We start from the raw sequence: 19958 nt of genomic DNA, 5'->3' as shown, positions 1-19958 counted from the left end.
AGATTACTGAGTCATTACAGGCTATGTCATTTTCCATTATTGAATTGGATTTGTGGTGTCATTTTTCTTTACATCAATAGCAGATCTCAAATACCAAGAAAAGCACTAACCTAACATTTTTAGAATTTTCACAACTTCAATTCATATTCATTTAGCACCCAAAGGTTTTCATATGTACTGATTTAATCAGCAAAACAAAATCTGTAATAGCTTTGTTTCTGTCTTTTTTTTCCCCAGCCCAGTGTGGAGGAACAATATCGGGGCAAAGTGGTGTCATTGAGAGCGCTGGATATCCTACCCTTCCATATGCAAATGACTTATTCTGTCAGTGGCACCTCCAGGGTCCCGAGGGACACTATCTCACCATCCATTTCGAAGGTTTCAACCTTCAGAACTCCTCTGGCTGTGCAAAAGACTTTGTGGAGATCTGGGAAAACCACACCTCTGGTGAGTGAAATATGGCTGCTCTTTTTGGGGTGTATATTTTCACATGTGTTTATTCACCTTCTGAAGTTTCCTCATTTCTAAGAACGACAAAAATCTGATTATTCTCTGCAGAAAAATGCAGCTTAATTGGCTCTGGGCAGTAATTCACTCCCTTGAGTCTACCTGTTAAAATGGGTGCCCAAAGCCCCAGGGGCCATTGTTTATAACTTACCCTGGAGGCCACATTGAGAGAGCACGGTGCTGGGAAGGCAGCTCCTTCCCAGGGAGAGCTCCCTGTGCCATGGACAGTTACTTGAGGGGCAGCCATACCATTAGGAGAAGAAAGAGTAACATATGTCTCCTGGCAATCACGTGGGAAGAACACCTGTCACTGTTTTCATGGTCCCTTTTTAATAAATAGGCAAGTCTTCCTCATGTGGGGAGGTAACCTGATTACCTGCATTTCTCCTACATTTCTTCAGATATTTGAATATGTTACTTTTCTGATTTTCTTGCCATTTCTGCCTGGACAGTGTTTTGTCTTTTATTATTTTCTTTGTTTGGACAGAGCACCTTGGGTAGAGATTGAATGAAACCAATCACCTGAACATAAATTTATTTCATGACTCCCGCAGGAAACAGCCTAGGCAGATACTGTGGAAACGGCCTTCCTGACAGCATAGACACTTTTAGCAATGTTGCTTCTGTCAGGTTCGTCACCGATGGCTCTCTTACTGCACCAGGATTCAGGCTGAGGTTTGAATCCAGCATAGCAGGTGAGTTCAGTGATTCTTAGGAAATAAATAAACACTGTTGATCCCATACGGTGGATAGACACTGTGCTAGGCACTGCTGTGACAGTCATGGGAAAAACCCAAACAAACATGACCCTGTCTGCTGGGATCTTCAAGTCAGTGGAGAAGCAGCCATTAATCCAGAGTCACATCAACAAATGAAAAATTGTGACTGTGATAAATGCTACAGAGGAAAGTTGCTAACATCATGAATGATGTCATAAGGGGATGAGCACTATACTGTCATACCCCTCTCAAGAAAGCCAGAATTAGTCTTGTTGTTAGCCAGAATTTGTATTACCTGAAACCCTGAAACAGGGTAAATAAATATCTTGTCTGAAAAAACTGGATTATTGTTTTAATGACTTATTTATTTGAAAGTCAGAGTAACAGAGAGAGGGGGGAAAAAGATTCTCCATCCATTGGTTCACTCCCCAAATGGCTACAACAGCCAGTTCTGGACAGACCAAAGCCAGGAGCCTGGAACTCCATCCAGGTTTCCCACATGGATAACAGGGACCCACATACTTGGGCCACCATCTACTTCTTTCCCAAGCACATTAGCAGGGAGTTGGATCAGAAGTGGAAATGCCAGGACTTGAACTGATGTTCATATGGGATGCCAGTGATGCAGGTGGTGCATTAACCTGTTGTGCCACTAAGTTTATGGCTTAAGTTCATTGCATTTATTGGTCTTTCACATATCTTGGACCACAGTGATAATTAAAATGCTGTCAATGAACTATCATCCATGATAGCAAATATTAAATATTAACAGAAAAAATTCTCTAAAAGTCCTCACATACATACAATGATAAATAAGGGCAAGATTTTATCTAGAGGAATAATTTACTAAAATTTTGTATGAAAGGAGTCCTTTTAATTTAATTATGAGTTTTCCTTTTTTGCCCCCACCCCTCAGAATGTGGCGGGGATCTCCAGGGCCCTACTGGAACATTTAGTTCTCCCAACTACCCGAACCCCAATCCTCATGGCCGGCTCTGTGAGTGGAGAATCACTGTGCAGGAAGGAAGGCGGATCACCCTCACTTTCAACGACCTCAGGCTGGAAGCTCACCCATCCTGCAGCAACGAACATGTGATCGTAAGTGTTCGTGCAGTCAAGGATACTATTGACCTATACATCACAGTCAGAAAACTAGGTCAGGAATATTGTCATCTATGCAACTCTATCTCTGATCAATTCTATGCATTTTAGGGAGCAAAAAAAAAAAACATCATAAAATATGCCAAATAATTGTAAAAGTTGTGATAAGAGCAGCTATCACTGTGTACCTCAGAGTCATAGGATAAATCTTTAGAGCAGATGATCACTACATTTGGCACAGTAAGGCAAAAGCTAGCCTAAAGCAGCACGTACCTGCGGGGACCACAGTGATAGCACAAGTGTGAGAGAGATGAGGAGTCCTGCATAACCACTGCATTCTGCAAGAGGTATTGAAAGGTTCCTGTGGGAGACCAAGGCTGGCTTCCCACCCTCCAAGTTAGAGGACTAGAGATGTGCCCTCAGCATTTGTGGTGTCCCTTAGCAAATGACAGCCAATGAGGTTATGAGAGTGAATAACAGTCATGCATTGCTTAAGGACAGACTACATGATGAATTCTGAGAAATGAGCTGATTTCACCATTGTGTCAATATCCTAACTTGTGTTTACACAAACCAAGGTGGGACAGCTTACTACATGCCTAGCCTATTTGACACAGCCTATTGCTGTGTGTGATACAAACCTGCACAGCACATTAATGTGCTGAATACTACAGGCAGTTGTAACACAATGGTAAGTATTTGAGTATCTAGCCACATTGAAATGTATGCAAGGTACGGTAATACTACTAGGTGATGAGAATTTTTCAGCTCTATTATAATATGATGAGACCATTGTATGTGCAGTTCCTCATTGACTGAAACATTGTTATATAGTTCATGGCTATATATTGTTAACTCTGAAGTGATATACATACAAGTACATACATACACATATATATATATGTGTGTATATATATATATATATATACTTCCATGGGAATGTACGTATCTGTATGTGTGTGTATACATAGATACAGTAAGCTAATATGAATACATTTATCCACTCTACTTGCCTCTTCTGCAGTCTTTATTATCTTAGTAAATAACAATTCCAAACTCCTGGTTGCTCACGTCAAAATCTTGATGTCTATTATTTCATCCATAAGCAAGTCTCATTCACTACAGCTTTTTAAAATCACCACTCACTTAGATTATTTTCATAACTGGCTGGTCTCCCTCCTTCCATCCTTGTCTCCTTATATTCTCAACACAGCAGTCAGCATGGTGGTTTCAAACCTAAATCAGATTATGTTGTTCTCATTGAAAATTCCCTAATGGCTTCTCCTTTCATTTAGAGGAAAATCCCAAATGTTTGCAATGGCCCACCCAGCCCAACATTCTCTTCCACCCCTCCGCTCTCTTTCTGCCCGTCTTATCTCAAACTCCTCTTCTAGCTGCACACTAGGCTTCAGCCACTTGGCCCAGATCACGGCTTCACATTTGCTTCCATCTGAAATGCTTCTCAGAAGGCCGCCAGGTTCACAACCTGAGGATGTGTCTAACTACCCTGTATTAAATATTTCCCAGCCTGGCTGTCCCTGCCCTGCATTATTGTCTTCAAACCCATCACACTAGTAGACACTCCTCATAGTTGTTTGTTCCCTGAGCCCAAAGTAGAACATAGTCTCCATGACGGCAAGCACTTCGTTTCATTCACTGCTGAATCCCAGTGCCTGTACATAGAGATAGTAATTGCTGAGTAAATCAATATTATCAGGAGTACTATTACTGTCTTTTTCTTATGAATGCAATATTTTTTCTGAATTTTTTTTGGTTTCCTAGTTTGCTTTCTTTTTTTTAAACTTTTATTTAGTAAATATAAATTTCCAAAGTACAGTTTATGGATTACAATGGCTCCCCCCACCCCATAACTTCCCTCCCACCCACAACCCTCCCAACTCCCGCTCCCTCTCCCATTCTATTCACATCAAGGTTCATTTTCAATTATCTTTATATACAGAAGATCAATTTAGTAAATATTAAGTAAAGATTTCAACAGTTTGCACCCACACAGAACATAAAGTGTAAAATACTGTTTGAGTGTTAATTGAACATTAATTCACATTGAACAACACATTAAGGACAGAGATCCTACATGAGGAGTAAGTGCACAGTGACTCCTGTTGTTGACTTAACAAATTGACCCTCTTGTTTATGGCATCAGTAATCTCCCTAGGCTCTAGTCATGAGTTGCCAAGGCTATGGAAGCCTTTTGAGTTCACTGACTTCAATCTTATTCAGACAAGGTCATAGTCAAAATGGAAGTTCTCTCCTCCCTTCAGAGAAAGGTACCTCCTTCTTGGATGGCCCGTTCTTTCCACTGGGATCTCACTCGTGGAGATCTTTCATTTAGGTCCTCTTTTTTTTTCCGCCAGACTGTCTTGGCTTTCCATGTCTAAAATACTCTCATGGGCTCTTCAGCCAGATCCAAATGCCTTAAGGGCTGATTCTGAGGCCAGAGTACTGTTTAGGACATCTGCCATTCTATGAGTCTGCTGTGTATCCCACTTCCCATATTGGATCGTTCTCTCCCTTTTGAATTCTATCAGTTAGTATTAGCAGACACTAGTCTTGTTTATGTGATCCCTTTGACTCTTAGACCTATCAGTATGATCAATTGTGAACAGAAATTGATGACTTGGACTAGTGAGATGGCATTGGTACATGCCACCTTGATGGGATTGTATTGGAATCCGCTGGCACGTTTCTAACTCCTCCATTTGGGGCAAGTCCGATTGAGCATGTCCCAAATTGTACATCTCCTCCCTCTCTTATTCCCACTCTTAGATTTAACAGGGATCACTTTTCAGTTAAATTTAAACACCTAGGAATAATTGTGTGTTAATTACAGAGTTCAACTAATAGTAGTAAGTAGAACAAAAAAAAATACTAAAAGGGATAAAGTATTAAGTTGTACATCAACAGTCAGGACAAAGAGTACTATTACTGTCTTTTTAAAACATCAGCCACTTTTTTTCAGTTTAATTGTCTCCTGTTGGGTAAGGAATTTCAAAACTGTGAAATAAGTGGTATATTATTAATACTTTGTGTTACCCTAAAATGTTTCCATTCAACCTTCAAATTTTTTTTCCCAATTCAAAAGGACTGAAATATTGTCTATTATCATATTTTAGAAATAGGGAAACCAGTGTTTTATTTGAGAGCCAGAGCATTTTGGATTGTTTGTTTATTTTAAAAGAATGTTTTTTCTTATTATTGATTGTATAGATAGATGACAAATAAATAAAGATGAAGTAGAAAAAATTATTCATTCCACCATACCTTAGTTTGATGTGTTTTCTTATATTTCCTTGCTTAATTTTATGTAGTTATAATCATTAAATATAAATTCCTCTTGAATACAAATTTTAATCATTTTTTCTGATTATAAAAACAAGGTATACTTATTGAGCAATATTTGGAGAATTCAGAAAATAAAAACATATAATTTTGGAACTCTATACAACTATTACAAAAATTTTGATGTGTATTTTGATAATACTGATAGTAGTTTTCTTCCCTTTCATGGTTTAAATAATATTGAATGTAGAATGTAATGATTATTAGGAATTTTACCCACAGAATATTTGTGTGTCCTAGAGGAAATATAATATAAAGTCAAATTTTATTTATAATAATAACCACAAATTCCAAACCAAGTCTCAAATGTCATCTCCCTATTGCTTAATCATAGATGTCCAAGCCATCTCTCTTTTAGTAACCCCTAGTATGTATGTCATTGTTTCATTTAGAATGTTCCTATTCCACTACTCTGTCCACATCCTGCCTTGAGAGAAGAGGAATTAACTCTCCATCACCAAAGGTGCACTTGAGTGTTCACAATTTACATACTGCCCCCAACACATAGTTTTTGTTTAAATTGTCATTCAAGTGTTTACATTACTATGATTATGTAAAAACCATTCACAGCTAAGCCAAGTAATGCACTATAACAACATTTGCTTTGTTTTTCTAATAGATCATGTCCTTTTCACATTAATGAAATATACCTATCAGTTCCATTTATTTTCTTGAGCAGTATTCTTCCTTGGGCCTTTTTACAACAGCTGCAAGCCTGGTATGAGCTGTCATTTCAGGATTTCTCTTCACCATCAAATCTGCAAGTTCTTCATTCTTCTCCTGGGATGGATCTGTGCTACCATGCATTTCCTTTCTTTGTTAATTCCCTCTTGTTGGTGAAATATTTGCCCTTGTAGCTCCCTAGGTGAATGGCTATCGTCGATAAGTTTTTTGAGAACTTGTATACCTGGAATTATCCTTATTTTACTTTCATTCTTTGACTAGATATGATAAATATATATACACATATAATATATATTCACATATATCCTCAAACATTGTACACTCAGCATATTTATATACATAAGAATATGTTAATCATAATTTGTAAGTTGTATGCTGCTGCTTTTGGGGACAGTTTCCTTCAAGTTCCTATCTTATTATTTAAATTGGTGTCTGCCTTTTACATCAGAAGTTTCCCAAATGTTTTTGATCCGTGGCTGCTCATTCCTATTTAAGATGGAAATACTGAAAGGCTGATTGGAAGCTATGTGTGCATGACTGGGGCTGTCAGCTGGTGGGCTTCATGGGGGAGATTGACTCTTAAAGTAGGCAAACCTACAGATGTCATACCCATGGGTCTTTTCTCTCAGGGAGGTTAAAACTCCAACAAAGAATTGCTTTCTGAAATAATTTCTTTTCTCAATCTTTAATATGATGTCTATATTCTTTTTCTCTGAAATATATTTTTGTGTTTGGTGTTTGTTTGTTTAGTTTTCACACTCCTCCAGACAAGGGTATGTGTATTGTCCTTTTCCCACCTTCCACTTACTTGAGAGCTTGCCAGAAAGAAAAAATTAGGAAAGAAAGAAAGAATGGCTTGCTAAGACCTGCAGATGGAGTGGGGCAGCCTGAAGTGCACTGATGCTGGTACAATACCTTGTCCAGCTGGACTGAGCATAAAATTCCTCAATGCTGCTGCCTGTCTGACTCTCTGCACATGAGAAAAGGAAAAGATACTGTGCTCTGCAGTGAGACCTGTGTCTGATTTTGTTCACACTTACAGTATAAAATCAGAGCCTGTCCTGAATGGTGTGCCCACTTACTACCCAGTTATTTTCTGGGAGCTGTAGTTCCTGCGTATAAAAGGCATTTGAGACAAGAATGGAAATAACACTCTTGTGGCTTCTAAAAGAATGTGATAAGTGGATGACTGCAGAGTTTTCAGTCATGATTCTAGGTCAGGGACAGATATGCAGGCAGGGATACAGGCCATCAGTCACTTTCTGACAGGTCCCATTAGTCTTGTAATTGACTATAATGCCTTTAGATTCTGGCAACATGTTGTTCAGTCCTATTTCCAGTGTTTCTGAAATATTCTTATCTTTTGTTTCTTCATGCATTGCCCCATGGTTTGTAATCAGAGGGATGGTTTGAATCCTATTGCTGTTAATGGCTTGTTCTTTGCACTTAAGCAAATTGCATAATCTTTCTGAATTCTAGTGTTTAATCTGGAAAACGGGGATACTATTATATGCCTGAGAGAGCATTGTGCAGACTGGATAAGATAATCTGAGTGGGTGATTGGTAGAGCCTGCCACTTTGTTCAGTAAATGAGAGGAAATCTTCTGTCTGGTCCTGTGAGCCAGAAGACGCTTTAAACCAGAAGCCTCCAAAGAACTGACTGTAATGGTTAATTATACTAAATAAAAGGCTTTCATCTTTGTTATAGAGAAATTCTCCTTCTGCATAGCTCTTAGTGCAGGAGTCTGCGAAATTATTTCTGATTGTGAGCCATTCAAAGCCTTTTTACAGACAGGAATATCAATCACTAAACCAATGAGTTATTATTCATTTATTTCTCCTGGATATTTTTTGTTTTGTGAAAACTAAGAATGCTAGAACATTCATTTGCGTTTTTTTACAGTACTGTAATAATACTTTGCAATTATAATAACTATGTGACTAACGAGTTCGTTTAATATTTTAGAGTCAATATACATTTTTCAAAATCCAAATAAGTAAGAAAATTTAAGACTTGAATTCACAAGTAATTATAAAAGAATTATTTCTTCTATTTATATTGAAATAGATTTCTAAAATTACATTTCAAGTTATTTTTAAATATTAGAGTTATTGTTTTTTTTTAAAACCACCAGAGACTAATATTTAAGCCTTCCTTCCAAACAGCAAATGTCTTGAAACGTTGTTAAGGAAAATTGCCCATCAGTGAACTCTGTAAACTGTGATGTGAGCGTGACAGTGCATATGCTTTACCTGTGGAGCACGGGTCTCAGTTACACAGTGCACGGCAGTCTTTCATTTGTCACCACTTGGCAGGAGGACATTATTACAAAACTTTCATTTAGTAAAGTGACCTGTGTTCAGGGTAACATTGTCGCTTGTGGCACAGGGATAGGAGCCTGTCCTTGTATTTTCTTTTCTTAGTGTTTGCTTATTTAGTTTCATCTACTTGAAAGGGAGAGAGAGAGAGAGAGAGAGAGAGAGAGAGAGAGAGAGAGAGAGAGAGAGAGGACAGACCTTACATCTGCTAAGATGTAAGATCCCCAGATGCCCTCAACATCTAGGGTCAGGGTAGGCTAAAAGCAGCAGCCTAGAACTGTATCCGATTTTCTCACGTGAGATCCAGAGGCCCAAGCTCTTGAGACACCATTTGCTGCTTCCCAGATTGCATTAGCAGGAAGCTGACTTGAAGCACAGCAGCTGGAACTCAACCCAGTATTCTGATATGGGAGTTGGGTGGCCCAAACAGCAGCATAAGCTATTGTTGCCACAACACCTTCTCTGAAGGGGCCTGTATTGTTAAGTAATTAATCGTAGTGCAGGGTTCCCCTGTAAGAAAGGGGTCTGGGCTGTGACTGTCACCTCCTAGGAAATATTCAGTCAGGTGGACTGCATAGCTAAAGGCTAAAACATGTTTCCCACAGGTATTCAATGGCCTGAGGAATAACTCACCCCAGCTGGAGAGGCTGTGCAGTAACGTGAACGCAAGCAACATGATCCAGTCTTCGGCAAACACAATGAAAGTCGTCTTTTTCACAGATGGATCTAGGCCCTTTGGAGGGTTCCTGGCCTCCTACACATCCAGTGAAGATGCAGGTAATGAGGGGTGCTTTAAATGCACCTCATTTTAATCAAACGCACTGCTGACCCCCACAGTTGCTGCCAACCACAGATGAACTTTCTCTTGTCTGTTTAGTGAACAAAGGTACAGCTGGGTTTCTCAACAAAAGGCCAAAGAGAAAACCCACTCCAGACAGAAGAAAGCTGTCTGAATTCAGACATAAAACTGCTGTGATGAATTTAAAACTTTGATTTTAAGTGTTGCCAGACAAGCTTCTTGAGCAAGCCATGTAATGCTGCCATTAGTGTTGGTTGCTAGTTCTGGAATCTTTACTTGGTATCCGTACAGAAAGAGACTACCTCTTTCAGGGTAACTTACTCCTAGAGAGTAATTCATTTTATTGGGACAGAACACTTTGACTGCTGTCTGTATACATATTTCCAGTGAAAATCAACGTGGGAGGGGGTTGCATTTGATATACAGTATGTTCAAATTCATCAAGTTGTCACCTCTTAGTATAATGACCCTCCTACTTTCTGAATTGGTGCTGTTACCTGGGCTTTTTAAATTTAGGAGGAGGGGAAGTTAATGTCTTAAAGCAAACAGTGTATTTCATTGATAGAAGCAGCATTAACCCCCTCATTTAAAGGGGCAAATTCATTGGCACTTTAGTGTTATATTATCTGTTTGATCCAATTAAACTTTTTAATTAAGTGGAGAATTGCTTATCAGAATCCATTGAGATCTACCATTAGGTATATTTGGGTATTCCTCTAAATTAAGTAGTAATGAAAATTAAGCTCAAATTTAGATGTGTGATACAGAGCCTAATCTGCAGGTAGGCACCTAATCCATCCTGATAGAGAAGTAACCAACTATTTGTTTTGTACATCACTCCTTTATAATGACCCACAGAAATGTCTTCCGTAGTTCATATATCCCTTACTCATAACCTGACTGCATATAGAAAAAAAATCCACCCAGTGATGTTGCTGTTGTGATTTTAGTCACTTTATTGTTGCTTGATTATTTGTGTCGTTAGTGACTGCATCAATCTTACTACTACTTTCTCTGTTGTCTTTTGTTTTTGTAGTGTGTGGTGGGTCTCTTACAAATGCTCCTGCAGGAAACTTTACTTCTCCTGGCTTTAATGGAGTCGCCAATTACTCAAGAAACCTCAACTGTGAATGGACTATCAGCAATCCAAATCAGGGGAATTCATCCATTTACCTTCACTTTAAGCATTTTTCCCTAGAAAGTCATCAAGACTGTCAATTTGATGTCCTTGAGTTTCGAGTGGGTAAGTTCAATCAAGTAACATGCTCTTCCATTTATCTACATATCTATTATTCTTGTGCCTGGAGACCACCAACAATGAAGGGAGTTAAAAATGGCCATATAGGTCAATGAGGGCCAAAAGAACTGTGTTCAAGGAATATCATAATTCCAGATTCAATGATTGTTTACAGCCCTTGTCTCTGCTGATGAGGAACAGTGTTTTCTTCTTCAAACTATTTGTTGAGCTCTTTACTTAGTGTAGGGTTAATCTTATGAGTATAAAGGAAACTGAAAATAGATCTCTGTAAAAATTAAGAGTGGGAATAGGAGAGGGAGAAGGAAGAAGGGTAGGAGTATGGACAGGAGGGAGGATAGGGTGGAAAGTATCACTATGTTCCTAAGTCTGTATATATGAGGCACGGGAAATTTCTAAAACTTAAATAAAATTTTTAAAAGTAAAACAAAAAAACAAACTCTGTGTGTGCCCAGCTGGTGAGCATGTGCCCTGTGAGCCATGAAGGAGGTAAATCAGTGTTCACAGCCAGTCCCTGGGTCTCGGTCGGTTTCCTAGTATGTGAGACTTTCCCTAAAGAGATTTTGGCTTCTCGCTGCTCTTCTAGTGATTTCAGGTGGTCCCTTCAATGATCGCCTACTACTGCTTTTCAAGGAAACTGGAACTTGGTGTGTTCAGAATGTGTCGTAGTTCCCTGAACTTCCAGGACTCACAGAGAGGCTGTGAGGCTTCACTTAGGCATTAGGAGTTAAAGGACGCCTTGCAGTGTGCCAGATGGAGAAGCACATGGAAGCTCTTCAAGAAAGTGTCCCTGAGGCAGTCAAACTTGTCTTTGTTTTCTTCACAGAAAATGATTGACATGTTTACTTTGCAAACCAGAATTCTCTTAAAATTTTTAAAAACTGTTGTACTTATGGAAAATTAATTAATTTAATTTATTTTCCATGGTCAGGGCATGAGTTAGCCTTTAGATTATTCCATTGTGAACATGACACTTGCAAGCAGATAGAAGGGAAATATACTATTTTAGAAAATCCATACTACTGAAGGTTTCCTGACTTAACATTCTAAACTAAATTTAAAGAAAATAAAATTGGAATCAAAAGTCATTAGTTAATAGGTAGAGATGTACTTAGGCAATTATGAAAATCGATGGCAGTTATCTCTGAGAATATAGTTATCTCCAAGAAGGAGAATTTGACAGTGTTTGGTCATAGACCAAAGGCCCCAGCAGGATAATTATTCTGGCTCTCTGAGGTTGATTAAACTACAAAAGGTTTATGAGGAAAGTGGCAGTTGTAGTTTGTGAATGCTCTCCATGAAATTCTAGTAAGTCCTCCCTGTTTCCACTTGGTTAGAACCATTGGCTCATAGAATCAAGCATACAGTTCCGTATCACATTTCAGTCAGTTAAGTGCATTTTCTCTTTATTCTCTCAGATTTAGAGACAGTTAAAAGCTATATTTTAGTGATTTATAATGTCAGTGATGTTGATCTGACAGAAGAAATAGAGAAAAGAGAAGTGCGAACTCTCTAGGTACTCTATACATGTTAATCATGTTTCTGTGAAAAATAATCTTCATAAGAAAGGTCAGCTCAAATCTGACAGTTCTTGGCCTGAGTGCTGAATATTCTGTTCACTTTAGGTGACTAAATACAATGAAGAAATCTAAAATACTAGGCAATTATCACTTTTATCTTGGGAATATATATATATATATATATATAAAGATTTATTTATTTGAAAGTCAGTTACAGAGTGAGAGGGAGACACACACACACAGAGAGAGAGAGAGAGAGAGAGAGAGAGAATATTCTATGCAACAGAGTGAGAGGGAGACACACACATACACAGAGAGAGAGAGAGAGAGAGAGAGAGAGAGAGAGAGAATCTTCTATGTACTGGTTCACTCCCCAAATGGCCACAATGGCCAGTGCTGGGCCAGGCTGAAGGTGGAGCCTGGAGCTTCTCCCAGGTCTCACACATGGGTGCAAGGGTCCATGGACTTAGGCCATCTTCTTCTGCCTTCCCAAGTACATTAGCACACAGTTGGATATGAAGTGGAGTAGCCGGGACTTGAACCGGTGCCCATATGGGATTATGGGATGCCAGTACTTAACCCACTCTACCACAGTGTCGGCCCCGAGAATGTATTTTATTACTGTTACTATTGTATTTTTTTAAGATTTTATTTATTTATTTGAAAATCAGAGTTACACAGAGAGAGAAGGAGAGGCAGAGAGAAAGAGAGAGGTCTTCCATCCACTGGTTCATCCCCCAGTTGGCTGCAATGGCCAGAGCTGCACCAATCTGAAGCCAAGAGCCAGGGCTTCTTCCAAGTCTCCCACGCAGGTGCATGGGCCCAAGGACTTGGGCCATCTTCCACTGTTTTCCCAGGCCATAACAGAAAGCTGGATGGGAAGTGGAACAGCCGGGACTTACAGACTGGCCTTATAGGAAGTGGCTTTACCTGCTACACCACAGCGCCGGCCCCACTATTGTATTTTTTATTCCCTAAGAAATGTCCAAATTTTTTTTAAAAAATGTATGTATCTATGTTTAGACATACTGAAATAATTTTGAAAACAAACTGGAACAGAATGGCACTACAGTTGCAAAAGGTCCGTACAAAAATGACTTTTTGTTTTTGTTTTATTTTACCCTCTCACAGGGACACATTCTTTGGCATTGACAAAGGTGGAAAAGAACTTTGTGCAATATCTGCCTTGTACATTATCAGAATGTATATCTATGTCAATGAATACCTTGAACTTTCAAAAAAATTTGTTTCAGTAGAAACAATTCACTAAATATGTTTCTCAAAAACTATATAAACATTGGCACTTCGTGTATTATTTTGTGCAGATGATGCTGATGGTCGTCTTATATGGAGACTCTGTGGCCCTTCACAGCCTAGGATCCCATTGGTCATACCATATCCTCAGGTCTGGGTACACTTTGTCACCAATGAACATGTAGAATTTACTGGATTTCATGCAGAGTATTTCTTTACAGGTAAGATTTATAGTTAAGATCTCAAGTGTGGCAATAAAATAATAGGTAATAATCATTTTTTTCATAAATATTTCATTTATATTTTGTTAGACTTATTTCTAGGTGGGTATTCAGTTTATTGCTGCTGTCAATGAAATTTTATAAATTACATTTTTAATTGGTTGTTGATGACATCTAGGAATTTTATAATTTTTGTACAATTTTGTAATCTATTACTTTTAATATTCTGTATTTTTTGTGTTTTTTTTCCTGTGTTAAAAAAATCCTGCCCTCCACAAATGATAGTTCTTTCTTCTTTCAATCCCAATACTTCATTTCTTTTTCTTATTTCACGACATGGGGTCACATCATGAGAAGGTACAAAAAGATGGTAGCATCTTGTTTCCTTCCCTAAATGAATATATATGCCATTTTAAAAAGATTTATTTATTTTACTTGAAAGTCACAGTTACACAGGGAGAGAAGGAGAGGCAGAGAAAGAGAGAGAGAGGTCTTCCATCCGCTGGTTGCTAGATAGCCTCAATGGCCAGAGCTGCGCTGATCTGAAGCCAGGAGCCAGGAGCCAGGAGCCAGGAGCTTCCTCCAGATCTCCCACGTGGGTGCAGGGGCCCCAGGACTTGGGCTATCTTTTACTGCTTTCCCAGGCCATAGCAGAGAGTGGATCAGAAGTAGAGCAGCCTGATCCCAAACCGGCGCCCATATGAGATGCCGGCGCTGCAGGCAGCAGCTTTACCCGCTACACCACAGCTCCGGCCCCTACCTACGTCATCTCATTGTTGAATATTTGGTTGCTCTTATGTTTTAAATAAATGCCCTTTATCAGATTAAAGTCTCTTCAGTTCTTAGGGTAAAAAAAAATTTTTTTTCATGTGTATAGGTGTTAAGATTTCATCATGTTTTTCTGCATTGATTGAGATGATCCTTTTTCCTCCCTTTTGTAGGTTAATACACAGATTATATTGAAATTTTTTTCTTGGGAAATCATTCTCGCATTTCCAGGATAAACCCTACTTGGGATGTATGTTTTGCTTATATTATTACATGTCATTTGCAAAATACTTTGTTAGATTTGCATCTGTGACACTCAGTTTGTGCCTGAAAATTTGGCTGAAGATGGGCAATGCTGTTCCTTGCTGCTTCCCTTGGTTATGTGACTTTTTCTAGTCCACTTTCACTAACATGACAGTCCTCTTAGATTCCCAACTTTATTAGAAAATCTCTATTCCAGCCTTTCCTTTTGTGGTGAGCCAAAGCCATATCTTCTCTTCCTGCCTGGTCACCAAAACCTCAAACCCCAACCCTGGGGCCCAAGTCTTGGTTCTTTACCCTCTCAGTCTGCTGCACTTTCATTTGGAGATTACCCTCCAAATGGGTAATTTTATGGGTTTTGGAGAGTAGCTTTTTTTTTTTTTCCATTGAGTTTGGCTATGAGTTGAAACATAACTAGGTTACAATTTTATCCAACATTCCTATTGTTAAAGCCAAATGGTCGGCTGAAGGGAGGAATGTGATGGATTTTTGTCCACTCTTTCAATAATCTTTCCAGTTGATGTTTTCTTTATTAGATATAAAGAAGAGTCAGCTTTCAGGAAACAGTGCATATTGTACTTTAGCTACATCTTAGCTTCCTGTGCTAAGGTGTAATTAGTATGTGCTTACTATCAAATGACCAAGTACTTAATCACAGTGCTGATCATATTCTTCAAGCTAATACATATTCACTGGCCTCGTTTTTTCAAGAATGGCAATGTTATTTACTTTGTCCCTAGTGCACTGTCAGTCATACAACCTACGTAATTGTTCTCCACTCACGGTACAGATTATTTTCCTTTTTCTTCATAACAGAACTTGAGCCTTTATTGAAAGAGTAGATAAAAATCCATCACATTCCTCCCTTCAGCCGACCATTTGGCTTTAACAATAAGGAATGTTGGATAAAATTGTAACCTAGTTATGTTTCAACTCATAGCCAAACTCAATGGAAAAAAAAAAAAACCACTATGTGGTTTGGTTTATTTAATACTTTAAGAGATTCTGTTTATTTCTATTCTTCTATCCAACTTTATTTTGCTTTTGTATAATTTTATTTATTGTACTTTTATCATAAAGCATGATGGCTCTGAGTACTACTTTGGCTTTGCCCAGGGTTTTTTGCTTCTATTTTAATTAGAGGGATTTAAATATAATTTCAGATTGTGGTGGAATACAGACAGGTGAGAGTGGAGTGATCACAAGCCCCAACTATCCAAATGATTATGACAGCTCCTCCCACTGTTCCTGGTTATTGGAGGCTCCTCAAGGGCACACCATCAATGTGAGTTCTAATGACTGAATGCAATCCTTCTGAGATGGTATCGTGGAAATGGAAATCTTTTAGTAATCAAGTAATTAAAGTGAGCTTCCATTCTGCAGTGTGATCACCATTTCTCTCTAAAATTCTCTCATTAGAGTACAGACATTGTTACCAGCGTGATGCTGCCTCCCTCTCTACCCAATACAAGGTCTTCTGTTCTTTCTGTGTTGTGAGGCCAGTAACAGTACCAAAAAGAACATAAGCTTTATTCCATGGCCTCAGAAAGGAGAAGTGGAAGTCTAGCTCTCAAACTAACTTCACAACTTTCTGCAGGTTGTTGTTTTAGATATAGGGGCAGAAAGAATTAGGGGGGTGGAACATGCTAATGAGTGGGAGAAATATTCACGTTTTTCCTAGAAATAGGTCAGGATTTCTCAGAATTGGCATGCAATTCTCTTTTTACTCCTTTTATAGACTCTTTCAGCTGTTTTCATGATGACTGTCAAACTGTCATGGTGCTGTTGGACATGTCATTTAGCACAGAAGTTACATTCAAATGATGTTTGAAATCTTCTGCTGCTTTCTCAGGCAGCCATATTGGGTCTAGGTGGTTCCACCTACTTAGTCTGAGGAGAAGCTTCTGACTACATGTATTCCGTTCTCAAAGAGAAGGGATATCAGGAATTTGACTAGGCTATGCAGACAATGCCCTAGGGAACATCACTGGGATCTGTAAGTCTACAGTTAATGAAATCTATTTTTTCAAGTTAAAAGAGACCATGCATAGGAGATCATCCTGCATCCAAGAGAGGCATACTCATGTCCTTGATCTGAGTTGCTGTCCTAGCCCAGGAGGCTTGAAGCATTCCCCTAATGACTCCACTTCCTGGAGAAACATTCCCTCTCAAAAATGTTCAGAATTGCTCAAGGTGGAGGGGAGAAGAGAATTAAGTAAGAATTAGGAATATAAAATTATATGAATTAAAGTAAAAAGATATGTAAGAGTCTTCTATCTGCCTCAAGGTTGGTAAGGTCACTTAGAACTCAGAAAGCCTAATTATTTCTTTTTCCTTCTACAGCTGACATTTAGTGACTTTGAAATTGAAAGCCATGCAACTTGTGCTTGGGATTCCGTCACCGTCAGGAATGGTGGCTCCCCTGGATCACCCATAATAGGACAATATTGTGGAAATTTAAACCCAGGGACAATACAGTCTGGTTCCAATCAGTTGGTGGTGATTTTTAATTCAGACCAGTCAGTGCAAAATGGTGGATTTTATGCTACATGGAGCACACATACATTAGGTAAAGCAAACCTTTTCTATATTTACTGTCTTTTAAAATTTTTTTGAATATTCTAAATTTATAAACTGACTTAAAGGCCCATCATCTTTCTGAATCTGAAGGAGGTTGGTTCTAGAACTTTTATAGATACCAAAATATGTAGGTGCTGAAGTTCCTTATATAAAATGATGTAGTATTTTCACATAGCCTACACATATCCTCTCATATACTTTAAATAATCACTACATTACTTATCATACCTAATACATGTACACACTTGTTATATGAGGATTTTAGTGAGAAATGAGGAAAAATAGTCTATACATGTTCAATACGGATGTAATTTTTTTCAAGTTGTTTTGGCCTGCAGTTGGTTGAAGGGATGTAAAACTGCTGCCTACCTACTCTGTGTTGGGTTCAATTCTAAATATTTATACTTATCACCCCAAGTAGCAATGTCAATATACATCTTCTGTATTTTTGCACACAGAAACTGTGCCTAAGTGGATTGATAATTTGCATGGGGCTTATAGCTGTTAGCTGATTATCAGGGTTTGGCTAAAGGCAGCTGAGCCCAGAAATTTTTATCTTAACACTTCACATAGTACCCTCGTAGACAAAAGGGCACATGGCACAAACAGGGAATCTCAATAATAGAGATATGTGGAAATCACAAATATTTCAAAATATTTGGGGTTTGGAGGCAAAATCCAGAAAGAGCTAATGGAAGGAAAATAAGTAGTCCACCTTGTGAAGAGCCTTAGTTGATACATTATTATCCCTTGAGCAAAGGGAAGCAACTAAAGTTTTGAGAAGGAAGGTAAGAAGATGAGATCTGTGATTTAGAACAAAGGCTGTAGTATATGGATCCAGAACCAAAATATCACAGACTTGATTTTAAAAGAGTAACTTTTGTTCATATAAAATATAAATCTTGTGAATGTCCTCATAAAACATAAATTTATATTAGACACTTTATTCAGAATTCCATTCAATTGGAAACACCACATTGCAGAGTCAAAATTATTAATGAATCAAACTCATTTTCGTTAAACCACTAACTGTTGTTGAAGATAGATGGTAATTTTAAAGTTTCCAAGTACTTAAAACCAAAGATTCAGGGAATGTTCTGTAATTTAACTTCATTTTTTAGTTCAAATTTTTAAAAATAATTTCTTAAGTACATATTTTAAAAGTATGAAAATAGATTTTTCTTCCTTTAAATCCCTGTAATTTACTTGTATCCATCAGTCAGTTTTAATATAAATGAGCTAGGTTGCTTAATGGAAGAACTTTCCTCTGCTCAAAGCAACTTTCTAAAGTCCCATATGTTAAACAATGAATATAGAGTTGTATTCACATGTGTTACTAGTAATAAAATACATAACTGGACATTAAAAGGCTGCAAATACTTCACTGCTTTAAGGAGAGTAAAGAATATTGTTCAAAGACAGGATAGAAGTCTATCCTGTTTATGCAGAAGATTAATAGTCTCAGTTGAGTTCAACACAGGTGTAACAAAGCAGTAGCAGCCCAAGTTTCCTCTTGAGTCAATGTACCTTACATTTATTTAGAGTTCTTGCTGTGTATCTGCCCCAGAGATGAGTCATACATAAGGAAATGAACTGAGAACTCACATTTAGAAATCGTACTCCTTAAAGTCTTAGACTTCCAAAATTGTTATTTTCCTTGGAAATTGATGACTTTTTCCATGATGATTTTCTAGGTTGTGGTGGAATAATCCATTCAGGTTATGGTGTAATCAGATCTCCTCACTGGCCTCAGAATTTTCCTGAAAATAGCAGATGTTCCTGGACAGTCATTACTCATAAAAGTAAATACCTTGAGATCAGTTTTGACAACAACTTCCGAATCCCCAGTGCTGATGGACAGTGTCAGAACAGCTTTGTGAAGGTCAGTGCGCTTGTTTAGTTAATTGGAGCCAGACTGGTTTTGTGAATATAAATGTTTAGGCTATAAATGGCACAAAGTCATTTCTCAAAGTAAGGGAAGCACAATTTTGCTGCTTGAATTTCTTAGATTAAAAAAGTGAGAAACTTCAATGGATAGTTTAAATTTGAACCAAAAGCATATTTTATCCTGTGATTTTTCCTTTTATTTGCTGATTTGTAGGCATAGTAACTCAATAAAGGAAATTGTTCTCTGGCCTTATTTAATTTTCATGAGCATTTATAGTTCTCTTCTGTGAAAACAAAGAAAGATGACCATTTTCTTTCTTGCTTGCTTGCTTTCTGTTTTATTTTCTAATGGTTCCTAAAGGACAAATGTTCTTTATAATATAAGGCACCATCACAGGAAAAATTAAATATATACCATAAAAATTTCAGAAACTTGGAGGAGTAGCAAATACCAGGCTTTACCCTGGGGCTTAAGAGCCCACAAGTTGAAAAAACCATGAAAGATCTATGTAAAAATGATAACAATGGAGCAGTCAACAAGATAATTATCTCTCTAATTATGTGTTATCTCATTGATCTATACTTAGTGTTTAAATGAAAACCAAATACTTACATAAAATATGTATATAATAAGCACATTTTATATACACTTTTCTTAATTGCTTTTTCCATGAAATAAATGCACTCTCTTCTCATGAAATGAATCAATATCATGTATACAGA

The 19958-nt window shown here is 37.9% G+C and overlaps 1 protein-coding gene across 1 annotated transcript in view; it reads left to right on the top strand.

Annotated features, from left to right (window-relative positions):
• Window positions 1–19958, top strand: part of CUBN (cubilin) — a 306947-nt gene that overhangs the window by 222633 nt on the left and 64356 nt on the right. Inside the window, exons 46-54 of the mRNA XM_062210514.1 lie at window positions 238–447; window positions 1062–1202; window positions 2143–2324; window positions 9296–9467; window positions 10526–10732; window positions 13590–13739; window positions 15932–16053; window positions 17112–17337; window positions 19043–19230. Coding sequence (XP_062066498.1) covers window positions 238–447; window positions 1062–1202; window positions 2143–2324; window positions 9296–9467; window positions 10526–10732; window positions 13590–13739; window positions 15932–16053; window positions 17112–17337; window positions 19043–19230 — 1598 coding nt within the window. The remainder of the gene's footprint in view (window positions 1–237; window positions 448–1061; window positions 1203–2142; window positions 2325–9295; window positions 9468–10525; window positions 10733–13589; window positions 13740–15931; window positions 16054–17111; window positions 17338–19042; window positions 19231–19958) is intronic.

This window comes from Lepus europaeus, chromosome 14 (assembly GCF_033115175.1).
Source record: "Lepus europaeus isolate LE1 chromosome 14, mLepTim1.pri, whole genome shotgun sequence".
Taxonomy (NCBI): domain Eukaryota; kingdom Metazoa; phylum Chordata; class Mammalia; order Lagomorpha; family Leporidae; genus Lepus; species Lepus europaeus.
The sequence above is the reverse complement of the archived record's forward strand: the minus strand, read 5'-3'. Positions and strand labels throughout refer to the sequence as shown.